This window comes from Psammomys obesus, unplaced genomic scaffold, assembly GCF_907164565.1.
Source record: "Psammomys obesus unplaced genomic scaffold, mPsaObe1.curated_primary_1811, whole genome shotgun sequence".
Classification (NCBI taxonomy): Eukaryota; Metazoa; Chordata; class Mammalia; order Rodentia; family Muridae; genus Psammomys; species Psammomys obesus.
The window spans coordinates 4,253,753-4,268,882 of NW_026587215.1; the positions used below are offsets into that span (position 1 = coordinate 4,253,753).

At 48.9% G+C, this 15,130-nt stretch overlaps 2 protein-coding genes and 1 long non-coding RNA gene across 3 annotated transcripts; 2 read left to right on the forward strand and 1 right to left on the reverse strand.

Annotated features, from left to right (window-relative positions):
- Positions 1-158: 158 nt before the first annotated feature.
- Positions 159-4,052, forward strand: Smdt1 (single-pass membrane protein with aspartate rich tail 1). The gene is made up of 3 exons (XM_055602961.1): positions 159-429; positions 1,914-2,054; positions 3,814-4,052. Exons 1-2 carry the CDS (start codon positions 169-171, stop codon positions 2,049-2,051), a joined length of 399 nt encoding a protein of 132 aa, XP_055458936.1. The 5' UTR covers positions 159-168; the 3' UTR covers positions 2,052-2,054; positions 3,814-4,052.
- A 1,111-nt stretch (positions 4,053-5,163) lies between these two features.
- On the reverse strand, positions 5,164-9,266 carry Ndufa6 (NADH:ubiquinone oxidoreductase subunit A6). The gene is made up of 3 exons (XM_055603036.1): positions 9,086-9,266; positions 6,223-6,338; positions 5,164-5,362 (listed from the first exon to the last, which is right to left on the reverse strand). The coding sequence occupies exons 1-3, from the start codon at positions 9,219-9,221 to the stop codon at positions 5,231-5,233; spliced, it is 384 nt and encodes a 127-aa protein (XP_055459011.1). The 5' UTR covers positions 9,222-9,266; the 3' UTR covers positions 5,164-5,230.
- Positions 9,267-9,403: 137 nt separating this feature from the next.
- On the forward strand, positions 9,404-14,571 carry LOC129673296 (uncharacterized). The gene is made up of 2 exons (XR_008719641.1): positions 9,404-9,827; positions 11,353-14,571. It is a non-coding gene; the product is annotated as an uncharacterized LOC129673296 (long non-coding RNA).
- Positions 14,572-15,130: the final 559 nt, after the last annotated feature.

The window sequence follows — 15,130 nt, forward strand, 5'->3', positions numbered from 1 at the left end:
GGGAGCCCCGCCACGGGTGGCCCCGCCCTACAGCCTGGGCGGGGCGTCGTCCTCCTGACGTCATCACGTCCTACGTCACGACTCAGGGCTTCCCCACCGGTACCGGAATGCCTGTGTGGCGCAGGCGTAAGGGCGGCGCTTCTTGGGCGGCGCTTCTTGAGTCTCGCGATGCTTGGAGGAGGCTTTCTGCGAGAAGGCCGCAGCGGTGCGGGGTGTGGCTCCCGGGGAGGGGCGGAGCTGGAGATGGCGTCCGTGGCGGCTCGCCGGCTGGCCTGGGTGGCAGTCCGACCCGGGGCTCTCTGGAGCGGGCCGAAGGGAAGGGAAGGTGGCGATGTCTATGCCGTGCCGGGCAGCTCAGGCCGCAACCTGGTACCGTCGAGGTCAGTCATCGTCACTCGCAGCGGCGCCATTTTGCCCAAGCCGGTGAAAGTGAGTGTCTGCCTGGAGGCGGGGCGAAGAGATTGGGACCAATCGCTTGGGGAGTGAGTGGTTCCTGGGGATGATTGACAGACGTGGAGGCCAATCATAGTATTGACGCAGCGGACCTAAGCCTCGATTTGCTCAGTTGGGTTGTGCTGACTTTGACAGGTGGAGGAAAAGGCGTAAAACCCAGTGTTAAGCTGGGTTCCGGGACACACGGGCTGGGGTGCAGCAGCGGAATGTGAGCTGTCTTATCTTGAGGGACCAGATGAGCCGTTCCTCCAGGGCCAGAAGAAAGGCTTTGTGTCGATTTATACAAGTCATACAATCTCTGCCTCGGAGGTGATGGGATAAAACAACCCTGAAAGCGAGAAGGGAATATTTACTAAGTAATACACGTAGTAAAAAGAAAACGAAGGAAAAAGGATGTGGGGACGCGGATCCGGACCTTCTGTCCTGAGAAATGTGCAGGGAATCTGCAGTAGGGTTTTTACAGGTGAATCAAGGCGTACGAAGCTGGCGGCAGTTGGACCTTGACAAGGGGGAGCACGTTCTGGTTTTTCCACCACTGAACTCCGTCACTTGCCCTCAGTACCCCTAAGGAAAACGGAAAGTCCCTGAGAGTAAAGGTGTGCTTTTTGACTGCAGGCCTGTGTGGAGTTGAAGGGAAAACAGCATCCTTTAGAGCTAGACTCACCTGTACTGACAGTTGACCGCAGTCGGGGTTCACAGCAAGAAGCAGGAAGGTGCAGCTGCTCTACAAAAGAGGCAGAGCTAGGGAAAACAGAAAGTAAATGCTAGTAAAATCTCACTGGCATTCCTCTAGCATCCCATGTTTTTAAAGTTTAATGTGAAAGTGTCTCAGGCAGCAGGAACCAATTAAAAAAGAACTAGCAGAACTCTTCACCGTACACCTCTTTGTAACTCATTTTATTTTTTATTCTATGAGCATAGATGTTTGCCTGCATGTATGTCTGTGCAGCACTTGAATGCCAGATTGCTACCGTGGCCAGAAGAGGGTGTGGCATCCTGTGGAACTGGAGTTACTTCCTTGTGAGAGGCCCTATGGGTGCTGGGAAACAAACCTAGGTCTTCAGGAAGAGCAGGCAGTGCTCTTAACCACTAAGCCATCTCTCTAGCCCCTGAAACTCGCTTTTATGTGTGTAGAGCCGATCACAGTCCAGCCATCCTGGTGCTCTTACCCAACCAATCCTTTATGGTTTTTGCAAGGAATTAACTAGTTGTGGCTTAATTTTTAATTGCTTAGTTTCCTAAATTTAGTTTAGCTTTATGTTTATCTTTCTGATATCCATTTTGATGGCCACAAAGCTCACATTGTCTCTTTGTTGCTCTGACTTTTTTCAAAGACTTTGAAAAACAAGTAGTGTTTGGATCTGGGGCCCACTGGAGGAAATGCCCCTGAGGCAGGGCTTGAGGTGTGCTGCGAGGGTCTCCAGAGCTCTCCAGAGCTCACGGCACTTCTTTCTCTGCAGATGTCCTTTGGTCTTCTTCGGGTGTTCTCCATTGTGATCCCCTTTCTCTATGTGGGGACCCTCATTAGCAAGAATTTTGCTGCTCTACTTGAGGAACATGACATTTTCGTCCCAGAGGATGACGACGATGATGATTAACAGGTAAGACTTGCCTTCCCGTAAATGGACAGGAACAAGTAGGTGGATCAGATGATCCGAGATACAGTGCGGCCTACAGCAGCATTTGGATGATCAGGGCAGAAGCAGCAATGAGTTCACCCACTTGAGACTTTCTTTTTCTCCCGTGTTGGATGGGCTAACCTGACTGACAGAGTCACTTTTATCTCTTACCACTAGGTAAAGGCCCTAGCTAGCCTTTTGCTTGCCCTTGATGTACCTTCATTTAGTCAAGTGACATTCTCTTGATGATTTAATATGCTTTATAAGTCATGCAACCTCTGCCTCAGAGATGAAGGAATAAAACAGTGACTCATGAAGCAAGGTAAAGGGATGCAAAAGTAAGATTTCAGTAAAAAGGGAATATGGGAAAGGGTAGGTGATGCTGAGCAGGACCTTCAGTCCTGAGAACACTGCAGGGAACCTTGCAGCAGGGTTTTACAAACGAATCAACACAGAACTGTGAAACTGGTGTCTGAGGCTGACCACCAGTTAGGTATTGGCATCCACGGTTCTTGACCAGGTTAGTGGGGCCAACAGTTTAAAATTTAGAAGCTGGCAAGGGAGTGGGAGAGATGGCTCAGCTATTAGCCCTTGCAGAGGACCCAGGTTCCACTCCCAGCACCCACTCTGGGCAGCTCACAGTCACCTGTAACTCCAGTTCCAGGGGATCCAACATCCTCTTCTGGCCTCTGTGGGCATCCACACACATAGATACACATATAAGTACTTTTTAAAAAGGAAACCAGCACTGATGTCAGGTTTGAGATAGGGACTCACTATGTAGCTCTGGCTATCCAAGAACGCCTGTACCTATCAGGTTGGCTTCAAACTCACAGAAGTTCGCCCGCCTCCCCAGGGCTGGGATTAAAGTGTGTGGCCTGTTAGCTGTCAGCTTTAAACGGTGCACTGGCCAGCTAGTGCTCCCTGCCGCAGGGCTCACAGGGCTCCGAGTGCTCTTCCCTCTCAGCTTCCTGTGATGCTTTATTCCTGCACAGCTAGACCTCTGTCACAGACAAGGACACTCTGCCTCTCTGCCTGGCATACTTGTCATGTTCTGGTCATACCTTCTAGTCCATTTTCATCTTCCATATTCTCAACCACAGGAGGAAATAATCTTGAGAGGCCAGGTCTTCTGTGGTGATGCTGGAGTGGGTTCTCTTAACATTTATTTATGTATATATGTGTGTGAATACAGTACTCATGGAGGCCAGGAGACTGTCAGACCCCCTGGAGCTGGAGTTACAGGTAGCTGTGAGCCATTTCTTGTGGATGTGAACTCTGCCTCTGCCAGAGCAGCATGTGCTCTTAACTGTGAGCCATCTCTTCAGCTCCAGGAGTCATTTCCTGAGTTACCCTCATTCTTGCCCATCTCCAAGTATTGGCCCATTGTTCTTCCACTACTCTGTCTTAACTCCATCCATTTTTCATTGTCTTTGCCACGTGTTCCTTTACCCTCCTATTTCAAATGACTATTGCTAAAACCTGCTGTGGTATCACCAGCTTTTGTGATCCCAGCACTGAAGTAGAGGCAGAGCTCAAAGATAGCCTGGCTAACACAAGACTGTATCTCAGAAAAACAGAAGAGAAATGCCCAGGCCTGGTGGCACACACCAGTAATCCCAGCACTGGGAAGTTAAGATCGTCCTTGGTACAGCGTGTATGAGACCACTCTGGCCTGAGTGAGACTGTGTCTTAAAAAAAAAAAAAAAAAAAAAGTGCCTGATGCTTGCCTTTCTTATAGGACTCAAAGGAGGAGCAGAAAGGAGAAAGCACTAACAGAGGAATCGGTGGCATGCTCAGCTCCTTCCCTGTCAGCAGAAGGGTCAAGGAAAGCCCTCTGCCTCACCTCCTCAGGGTATGACAACAGCCCAGAGTCCTGTGCTTTGGGAGCTTCCCTCAAATGTGCTGTCCACAGAGCACTGGAAACAATAAACAAGCAAATTATAAGTACATAATAAATGAGTTGTGTATGACTGAAAAGTTGTTCCCATTCTTACTCCTAGCAAGCTTAGTTGTACTTCGTTGTCTGTTTCCAAGAAGCATCTACTTTAAAGCTGGGATATCCAGGCTATTATACAACCACAAATCCAAGTAAGGGGGATTGAGGCCCTTTTTTCTTCTAAAGATTTTTTAAAATAATTTTTGACTATATCTGTTTGTGGGTGCTAAGGCATATGATCCCCTGGCGCTGGAGTTAAAGGTAATTATGAGTTGCTGGATATGGGTGCTGGGAACCAACTCTGGTCTTCTGCAGGAGCAGTAAGTGCTTCTAACCACTGAGCCATCCTTCTATCCCCCAGGTCCCCATCCCTGTCCCCTACCCCTTTTCAACTTATGTAAAGTCCAGCAGAAAGATGCCTCAAAGCCGCTTAGGCTAACTGAAGCCTTAATCCTGGAGGGGTTGCCATGTGCCCATCATGCAGTTTTGTTACTGCCCAACAGAGTATTTTGTAAAGCTTGGGACCCTTAGGGGAAAAGGGTTTCCTGGTGCTGTGGAGTCACTCAGTAATTAAACCCAAAGACTCTAAGTGCCTTTCTCCAGCATTTAGGACTGTCTAGGGATGGAGGGAGGAGCAAGAACATTAGTAGATCAAGGTCACCCCTTGATCTACAGTATGAAGCTATCCTTGGCTACGTGAGATCCTGTTTGAAAAAAAAGCATTGAAGTAGTATGTCAGTTTTGTTCTTTTATTTGCTTTGAACAGTTGTGCCCCTGTATAATTAGTAGGAAGTTAATCTCATTTTAAGGGCCAGTGCTTCTAAGCAGGTCTAGGTCTTGGAGCCGCCACATTCCAGAGGAAAATAGATCATCTTGTCAGTTCTACCATTGTCCCTATAGTACTGCTCTGTCCCCTCTGACAGGAGAGCCTTGACATCAAGATGCCCAATCTTGGAAGCTATATAAATAAGTACAACTATACTGACAAAGTAGCCTTATGTCCCTTCCGGCTTCCCCAAGCAAGGGTCGGCAGCAAAGAGCACACTCTGAGGAAGGGAAATAACATGGCATGTACATTAAGGCCCCACACACTTAGGCAAGAAGTGAGAGAGACCACAGGAAGAGTTTACCAGTGAAATTTTATCACAAAGCCACCATCAAATAATGAGTTTATTTGTACTCTTAAAATAAATAACATGCACCTTCCCATCAGGTGACCTCATGGATCATGGCCAATATAGAACTTGGACAGGAAATCCTTTGGCCTTGGTGTTTCTGTTTCATGGAAGAACCGCATAATGTGTGTCCGCTGCTTCCATATTTTAATGGTTTCCTGGAGCTCCATCTTTCCCTGTGTACATGAAGGGAGAGCTGGTCAGTTCCAACCATCAAAGGAACACAATGCTGAGGCTCAGTATTCTGTTGTGTGTGGCATAGATTTGTTAATGACCCTGGATAAGGAACTCTCCTGGGGCAAGTTTCTGAGTCTGGAAGGCACTGGGACTAAGTGTCCTGAGGCCTTTCAAACAGAACTGACCAACAGGTCCCAGGACTATGTAACATGATTGGTTTAACTTCATGTTTCTGCCTAACAGTTCTGTGTTATTTACTGGTCTGCTGTGAAGCTACTGATGATGGAAGAGAACAGGCCTTGGAAACACAAGGGCCACAATTTGACCTCATTTGTACCACATCCCAAGCTATCCTGCCTTCTGGTGGTTAGCATACAGGTGAGACGGCAACTTCCATGGTGGCATCCCACAAGCACTCCAACTTCCTGCTTTATGTTGTTAAAGTTATGGAATGCAGATCCCAGCAGGCTTCCCCTTCAGTAATCTTGTAAGCTTATTGGGGGTTGAGGCAAGAGGATGTCTAGTTCCAGCCCAGGCTACATCGTGAGACCCTGTCTCAAGGTAGAGCCCTCCAAGTGGAGTATGGTAGTGCACGCCTTTAATCCTGGCACTTGGGAGCAGAGGCAGGTGGAGCTCAGGGCCGGCCTGGTCTACATGGCAAGTTCCAGGCCAGCCAGAGCTACATAGTGAGACATTGGCTTTAAAAATAAAAGAAATAGGGTCCTCCAGGTTGAAGTATGAAACAGCAACAGCTGCTGAGTCAGCAGCCATCTTTTAATGGAGGTAGCATTTACTTGAAGACTCAGAAGCACAGGACAAGCTGGCAGATCTTTTAAGTGTGTCAGAGAGGGTCAGTTACCTTAATGACCAGGAGATCAACCACTCTGGGGTCTGTGACATGGGCATTCTTCTTGAACATTTCTCGGACTTTATCCCGTCCCTGTTTCACGGTGATATCCAGCTGGAATGAGTGCACTAAAGAGAAAATACCGCTGTAGAAATTAGACCACTTACGCACGCTTTTAGGAAGCTTATGGCAGTGTGTGTTTACTGAACACGTACGAATGGCTCGCTCACTTCATGCCACATAGCCCAACCAACCCTTAGCCCAGATACAGGTCTTGCTTTCTTGCCCAGCCTGGAGCTCAAGTCTCTTTACTGGGACTCCGGAGACTAGTAGTAGAGGGGCGCCCACCTACTTTGAGTTGGGAGGAAAGGGCTGAGGTTGAAGCTAGGGCTTTCTATCACTGACGAATAGCCCTGCCATATTATTTTTATATGGAACAACCAGCAAAAGAAGACACCAGAGTGGAAAAGTTGTGTAAAATAATAGAGTATAGGTTTGTGAGTATTATAGGTATTTGGGAGCTGAGGGGTACTGTTATGGGTTTGTGTGGTGAGAAGGCTTTAATCAATCAGACTACCTGGGGGAAGGAGAGGTACTTGAGATTTAGCTTCACATCTCTAGGCCTTAATTGAGATTGAGACAGTCATCTCTGACTGCAAACAAGACACACTGCTGCCATCATGGAACCATAAGACCCCCCGCCCTCATAGAAGGCCCTGAAACCAAACATAATAAAGTTTGTTTTCTTCCCTTAAAAGGGGTGGAGGTCTACAAAAGTGGTTCAGCAGTTAAGAGCACATATTGCTTTTCCAAAGGACCCTCAGTTCCAATTCCCAGCACCCATACCAGGCAACTTAAAAAACACCTGTAACTCCAGCTCCAGGGAAATCCATGCACGCTTATGGCCTCTGCCAACACTTGCATTTACCTGGACACATACACAAAATTAAAAGTAATAAAATATATTTTTAAAAAAATCACACTACCTAGCAATGCATTATATCAGTGGCTAGAACACTGGCACAAACTGAACTTGATGTACACATGGGTGTCCCCTGGAGACTAGTTTGTAAACTGGACTTGGTGAGGGTAACATGCCTGTAAACCAGCCTACAAGTTGGAGGTCTGCCTGGCGCGGTACGGTAGTATGGATATATGGCAAGACCTTGTTTCAAAAGAAAGAAAATCAGGCTTTAGTCATTTTTATCCCCGACACTCAGCCTTTAGCAGATTTGCTAATGACATCACGGACACAAAAGGACCGCTAGGGGTTAAATGGAAAGGTGACCAAAGCATACAGGCTAAGAGAGAATATCAAGGCTTTATAGGCATCCTGGTTAGAGATCAGTGTATTTATTTAATGGGGATGCCCTGTGCTTCAGCTGGCCTTGTGACTTGTCCATTCTGATCTACAGAACTACTGCAACCAGCCAGCCACGGTGGCACATGCCTGTAATCCCAGCATCAGGAACTCAGGCTGATTAAAGATTTGAGGCAAAATCCTAACAAAACCAAAAACAAGCCCAGAATGGTGGCACACAAAGGCAGATGGATCTCTATGAGTTCAGCTTGGTCTACTTAGCAAGTTCCAGGCCAGCCAGGGCTACAGAGTGAAGCCTTGTCTCAGAAAAAAAACGTGCGCGCGCACACACACGCACACACACACACACACACACACACACACACACACACACACACACTCATGCCATGTCTAAATCAAGTTTGAATTTTTCATTATACTCAAATTCACTGACCACCGAAATGGTAAACTACAAATTTAGGTTCTCAGCTGGTCACCAAGGTCAGCCACACAGAAAACTGTAAAATGGCAAAGGTACTAAAACAAACGCAAATTGATACAGAACCTGGAAGCAGCAGGCCTAGAGACTGAAGTGCCCACTTTTGTATAGCTGCTCTCAGGTACATGTGGGCCTAAGAACTCTGAGGAATCTCATCAGTGCCTCCCCCAAGTTTTATGTCAGTTACTATAATAACCTATCTAATACACTGGCTCCCTGAAGAAGACAGTATCATGCCCATTCCACAGATGAGCAAACAGCACTGATGATAAATCCTACCGGAGCTAATAAAGGCAGAACCTGAGGAAAAGTGCTGTTACCTTCTCAGCAGCGCTGAGATGTGCCATAGAGCTGTCACTCACTGGGAAATGCCTTCCCCCTTCTGATCAACTGTGGTGGTCCAAGTTAAACGTTATGTCTACTCAACAACATACGTCCCTGGATTTACGACATCTGGACTCGGTTTCCCTCCCCTTTAAAATCCACTGTACTGGGAGGAAGATATCAAGATAACAGACTCAGACTCAGTACTCAGGTAACAGATTGGATTCTCCACCATCTAAGGGAAAAGAGGTGTTCTGTAGCAGTCGGGGTTAGACTTCAAAATACTGGAGCACACTGGGTTAGGGAGACTTGAGAGGCCATTTCGCCTGGAGGCTACTGGATGACCTTGGCCAAGTCGTTTTCCTCTTACGGTGCGGTTTGTACCGCAGAGTGGGGAATGGCTAACTGCTCAAGTCCTTCGCCACTTTGGTTACAAAATCCAAGAGCATCTGGAACTTTTTTCTGGCACTGTACGGTTGACCCTGGCTTCCAGCTAGCCGGGGCTAGCTCTGGACCACGGACGCGTCACTTCGTCTCTCAGAGTCTCAGCTCTCCCCTCCCAGGGGCTCCGTAAGAAATACAGTCACAAAGGCCACCAAAGCGACCAGGGCGCTCAGAAGCTCTGACCCGGTGTGGGGCACTTGTGGCTTGCGTGACCCCCTTCCCCGAAACCCAGGGGTCGTTTCTGCCCTAGTCGGTGACCTCAGCACGCCAGGTGCCTCCGGGGCCCTCAATGCACCCCTGCCTCTCACCGGTGTTCGGCACCTCCCGATACCAAGCGCGGTAGAGCTCGCGCACCCTTCGCTTGGCCTCGTTCAGGTCGCGACTGAAAATGGGCTTCACCGAGGTACTGGCGGCAGCAGCCTGGCGAAGGCCGCTGGCCGCCATCTTGCCGAGGAAGCCCCGCCCCCTCGGCCCGCGCACGCGCCGTGCTTCGGGACGCGACGCCGCGCCTTCCGGGATCCGAGTGGGCGGGTCGGCTGGATTGGGGCTCTCGGATTGGCTGGAAGTCTCTGACCGATCACAAAAGCGCCCCTGGCTTGAGCTTTTTGCTGTGTAGGGCAGGACGTTAAGGGAACTAACTGAAAAGGCTCTTGGGTTCAAGAGAAGACTTTTTTTTCACGGGAGGGATTTGTGGTTGTTTCAGTGGTGATGGAAATGAGCCAGGAGAGAGGGGGAAACAATACAGCAATACGCAAGGGGGAGAAGAGAAGGCCAGAGAGAATGGGGTGCAGGAGCCTTCGAGGGGTCACTTCCGCCACCTGAAGAGGAGCGGGCCTGTGGGAAAGTGAAGGAAGATGCTCGCTGATGGTGTTCTCGCGACACGGAAAACCTGGAGCCGAGGTGGGGCTGAAGGTTTACAGAGAGGATCTGAAGTCATCTCTGGAATACGGGCAGCTGACCCTGGGTCCATCTAGCATCGGAGACCTAGACTTTACAGTGGCATCTAGTGACGCGAATGTGGGGTTTCAGACAAAAGCCCCCCTTAAGGAGGTCAGAAAATCACCCTCACTGTGCCTTTAATCATGATGAAGATAATGAGGATGATAAGTTGTTTTTATTTTTATTTTTATTTTTATTTTGGGGACAGGGTCTCACTATGTAGCTTTGTAGCCTTGGCTAGCCTGGAACTTGCTATGTAGTTCAGGCTTACCTTCACCTCATAAAGACACATCTTCCTCTTTCTCCTGAGTGCTGAGATTAAAGGTGTGTACCTACACCCACATTATTTTTAACGGCTACGTAAAACTGGAAACATGCTAAACTCTTGGTTGGTTTTTTTTTTTTTTTTTTTTTTTGAGACAGGGTGTCTCTGTGTAGCCTTGGCTGTCCTGGACCAGGCTGGCCTCAAACTCACAGAGCTCTAGCTGCCTCTTCCTCCGAAGGGCTAGGATCAAAGGCATACGCCACCACTGCCTGGCTTTTGGTAGGTAGTTTTTTGGGTTTTTTTTAAAGATTTATTTATTTATTATTTATATAGTACTCTGCCTGCATGTACACCTACATGCTACAGGAGGGCACCAGATCTCACTAGAGATGGTTGTGAGCCACCATGTGGTTGCCGGGAATTGAACTCAGGACCTTTGGAAAAACAACCAGTGCTCTTAACCTCTGAGCCATCTCTCCAGCCCCTAGTTGGTAATTTTAACCATTTTTATTTACTGTTATACCTGTTCCCAAGGACATTTTATACCATATGTTTAATAGGCCTGTGCTTTTTAAAAATTTATTGCTGAATGGAAAATAAATACGTAAAAGAAGGATATGACAGCTCTTAGGTAATAGGAGGAGGTTTATTGTAGATATGAGGGAGAGTATAGGTAGAGGCAGGGGCATCTGGGAGAGTCTAGAGTGGACCCTGAGCTGGGCCAGGTGAGGAGAGTTGGGAGGGTCTCAGAGGGAAGGGACAGGAGACCAAAAGGGCAGGAGGATAAAGGATAAAAAAAGACCAGTGCAGCCAAATGGCTGGATTATATAGGAAAGGGCAGCCCAGCCCCTGCTGGAGAAGTTTAGGATAGGAGGCCCAGTAGTACACAAGCCAGAAGGAAAAGATAATGGCATCTAAGCCATTCATTTGTCCTCTGTTTGAGACCTAACAATTACAACCCACCCCTGCCAGGTGTGGTGACATACTCCTTTAGTCCCAGCACTCTGGAGGCTGAGGCAGGCAGAGCTCCTTGAGTCGGATTGAGTTCCGGGACAGCCAAGGCTACACAGAGAAACCTTGTCTCAAAAATTAAACAAAATAATTATAATCTTCCCCCCTCCCCATCTTAATTTATTAGGATCTACCTCCTCAGCACTGGGTGATTGAAACTAGTTTTGTGTTTGGTTTTTTGTTTGTTTCTTTGTTTTATTTTGTTTTCTGATGGTGGGACAGACCCATGGAGAAATTCCTAAGCATGTCCAAGCTCCTGATAAATTTGTCTGCAGCTGTGTTTTGTAAACCATGCCTGCCTGGTCTCTGCATAGAGAATCTTGCCTTATGTCCCCTGCAATCTGTGGCTTTCCCTGCCAGACACCAGATGAAACACTAGGCTTTCAGACCTATGTGTTCCACTGACTGTTGACCCTCTCTTCTTCCGAGACTGAAAATGGTGTTTGGTCAATGCTGCCAGAAAGAAAGGTAAATTTATGTGGCCCTGTGACCTTCCCTAAGTGACAAGAGAGTCCTGCTTGGACCTAAGAAGCAGAGAAAACTGTGTTCTCTCTCCCCCAGCCCCTGACTCTTGTGGTGTAATTTCTGAAATTCACAGTCAGATCCAAGTCAGGAAGGAAGCAGATATGAAAGAGAGAGAGCAGCATGGGAGGTCAAGTCGTGGGAGCTGGATGTGTGTGTATACGTGCTCTCTGTGTTCCAGAAGAGCAGACTGGCTGGGAGACATTAGTCCAAACTTAGTCATGTGATCTGGAGTCCAGAGCAAGGAGGCTTTGGAGGAGTGTTGGAGGACATGAAATGAGCAACTGTGGCTGCCCAGCCAAGGTCAGAATCTGCTGCTTCCTCTCTGACTGGGCATGCCCTCTTAGCCAGATAGAGTTATGGAAAGAAAGGAGGGATGCGGGCATTCCTTGTTTGCACCACACTGCAAGTCTGGCAAGTTTGGAAGGAATAGGTTGAGGCGTGCAGTCACGCCTGGCAGGCATCAGAGAGTCTGGCCTGAGCCCTATTTCAGCTGAGATGTGTTCCTCCATAGATTTTGCCTGCTTATATCATGGTGGAGTAGGCCTTAGGGCCTGGAAAAATGAGGATGAACAGCCCAAGCCACAATGAGGCCAGAGAACTCACAGTCTCATTCAGTAGTGCTTCCCTTCTAGATTCCTGTACATAGCACACTGCCGCCCATCCTCATTCTTGCAGGTAAGGGTTTGGTGCTGGGTTGGGTTGAAGTCACAGGACCTGGGAAATCAATTCCCACTCATCGACTGGCAAGCCAGGGTTCCTACAGGCCCTTCTGAGGTTGTCATGTATTTGGTTACCAGGAGGGACCAACACCTTTCTTAAGGCCAAGGCTGCCCTTTATCAATTTCGTTCCCATGGAGCTCTTCTTGTTCTTCACCTGCCTCCTGCAGCACTTTAGCTTCTCGGTGCCTGATGGACAGCCCCAGCCCAGTGACCATGCATCTTTGCTGTTCCAGTTGCCCGCTTCCTCCCCTCCCCACCAGCTCTGTGTTATGATGGGCACTAGTTCCAGTCTGCTCTGCAGCACAGGCTGAGCTACACACAATGCACCAGTCTTGTGGCTGCCGCTGTTTCCTGCTGTTTCCTCAATCCCTGTCTCTGCTGCATCCTCACACAGCTGTCTCCAACAAATCTTTACTGCCTGCCTCCTCATTCGTACCCGACCCTCCCAAGAAACAGCCTAAATGCTGGGAGAAAAGAGGGTGCTGAGCTTGGAGCATTGGCACGACACTGCAGTTTCAGAATGTGGAAGCTTAAAAAGGAGCACCATGGATGTGAAGTTATCCTGGGATAGACAGCAGGACCTATGTCAGCCTGGACTATACAAGCAAGGAGACTCTACCTGGAAAAACTAAAGCAGAGCTTTAGAGGACGAGGAGAAGGAAGACAATTCACAAGGAAGAAGGACAGAAAGGGAAAGAGGAATGGAGGGAGGAGGAAGGAAGAGAATGAAGAGGCACACTGATGTTGAGTGATGGCCGACCACAGCCTCCCATAAAGACCCATCAGTGGTGACAAACTGCAGGCAGAGGCCAGGACTCTATGGGTTTCAGGGACACATGTAACAGGCTTATGCTAAAAGACACTGCTACTCCTGTCTGGACCACACAGGCAGAGTGGTCCCCAAGACTAAGGCGCCATGAGAGCCTGGAAAGGCTCCCAGAGCAGGGAAGGCTGTTGTCCTCACAGTGCTGACTGCAGAGAAACGACAGAGAAGAAGAGCTGCAGCAGCCAAATTGACAGCAGAGCTCAGGGAGGCTGGCACAGGCCCAGCTGTCTGCCAGATGTGTCAAGTGACTCAGGTTGAGGACATTGCTCACAGGGAAGGTCACCGAGCCTCACTCTCCAGGGGTTTGGTGGGTCCCATAGACACGGGGCACCCACACAGCTGACCCCAGTCTCCACACCCTCCAAGTCAGACTCACACATACAGAGCCACCTGCCTAACCCCTGTTGTGGTATCAAAGGTTCCACATGGCCTCATCCCAGCAGAGCAGAGACGCTGCTATTGGCATGTTCCAGCCTCTCAGGCAAGGTCTCCCACGGCCTGATGGGATTCAAGCACTTGACCTGGAATGTGCAGGACAGAACTCCCCAAGCTGAGGTCACTCTACTGCCCTGACTTGCTCCTCACCATACAAAGCAAATCCACATGCTTGTCAGAGCAGATTTCAGTTCCATTTTGGGTAGGCCTCACTAACATTTGTAGAGGAATTTTAATCCAGGAACATGTCTTTTCTGGCAAGGGATCATATCCAAAGACCTAGGTCTGTGGGATCCGGCTGAATACAAACACGCCCTTAGTACTCAACTTTAATCGCTCTGGCTGGAATACAGACATACCTTCAGTACAGGCCTTTAATCCCAAACATTGACCTGTAATTGGAGGGCAGAAAGGGTTGCATCAGACCCTGATTTGGCTGGATGAGTAGAAAGAGGATATGCCCAACAGACAGACAGAGAGACAGACGGACAAACGGAGAGCTTAAGAGCAGCGCAGAGAGAACGTTAGGCATTTAGAACGGGCAGTACAGTGGAGGGGTGTGCTGTACAGGGGTACAGTAGAGTTCAGGGTTGTAGAACTTCCGGTGTCATCGGTACAACACAGTTCTGTGCAGTTCAGCTGAGTGTGGTTGAGTCCATGCATCGGCTTGTGAAGTTCAGAGGCAGTTTTTCCAAACAGAGCAATTCAGTCAGGAACCAAGAAGCCAGTTTGAGTCAGTCAGCTTGGAGAGGAGTTTAGAGCCAAAACAGCTGAGTTGAACCACCAGCCAGAGTTCAGAAAGAACTAGAAAGGGCGAGTTAATTCAGCAGTAAGTCTCCGAGGCTATAACGCTCTAGGCCTAGGTTGGCAGGCAGAGCCTGGAAGCTGAAGCCTTCAAGGTCTGGGCTTGCAGAAAATTAGACTGTACAAAGGCTAGAAGCTTCCAGGCCTAGGTCTAGGGATAGACCTACTCTGGGCTCACCCCAAGCCGTGTATTACTAAAACTTGGTTTTGACTCTCATCTCACCCCCTCCCACCCCCTAAATCTGAGGAAATAAAAACTTTTACGAATATTTACCAGCCTGACAGTTTTATTTCTCTTGGTGCTGGGAACTGATCACAAGGCCTTTATGCACTCAGCCAGCACACTCCAGGGCGCCTCCCCCAGGAGGACCTCTCCATTTGCAGCACTCAGCTCAGTGGTGCAAGTCATTCCCAGTGTGCGCCCCCCCTGCAGCCCCTCCCCAGACCCCTTCATCTGCTGACATGAAGCCCTGCACCCCACGACAGCAGCTGTCCTCGCTCTCCTCTGCACAACGCTGGCGCCCATCATTCCGCCTCAGTTTCTGTGAGCTGACAGAGTGCGCTCACGCACGGTCTCTCTGTGACTGACTTAAGTCGTCAAGCCTCCTTCCCGTCCAGCAGGCATCACACTGGCTCTTTAAAGCCCAACTGTGCGAATGAACCCTGCTCAGCCAGAGCTCGCTTGTCTTTCCCTGGTTTCAATTACAGTGATCACCACGGTCCAAAGCAGTCCACGGAAAATTCCAGAAAGGAGCCATTTGCAGATCTTCAACTGTGCACTGTTTGAGGGAGTCTCACTAAAGCTCCAGTCTTCTTCCCCGTCCCACT

Coding starts and splice junctions, on each gene's coding strand:
- Smdt1 (XM_055602961.1), top strand. CDS start 169: ATGCTTGGAGGAGGCTTTCTGCGAGAAGGCCGCAGCGGTGCGGGGTGT. Junction 430..1,913: donor TTTTGCCCAAGCCGGTGAAA/GTGAGTGTCTGC, acceptor CTTTCTCTGCAG/ATGTCCTTTGGTCTTCTTCG.
- Ndufa6 (XM_055603036.1), bottom strand. CDS start 9,221: ATGGCGGCCAGCGGCCTTCGCCAGGCTGCTGCCGCCAGTACCTCGGTG. Junction 6,339..9,085: donor TCGGGAGGTGCCGAACACCG/GTGAGAGGCAGG, acceptor TTTTCTCTTTAG/TGCACTCATTCCAGCTGGAT. Junction 5,363..6,222: donor TTGATCTCCTGGTCATTAAG/GTAACTGACCCT, acceptor TCATGTACACAG/GGAAAGATGGAGCTCCAGGA.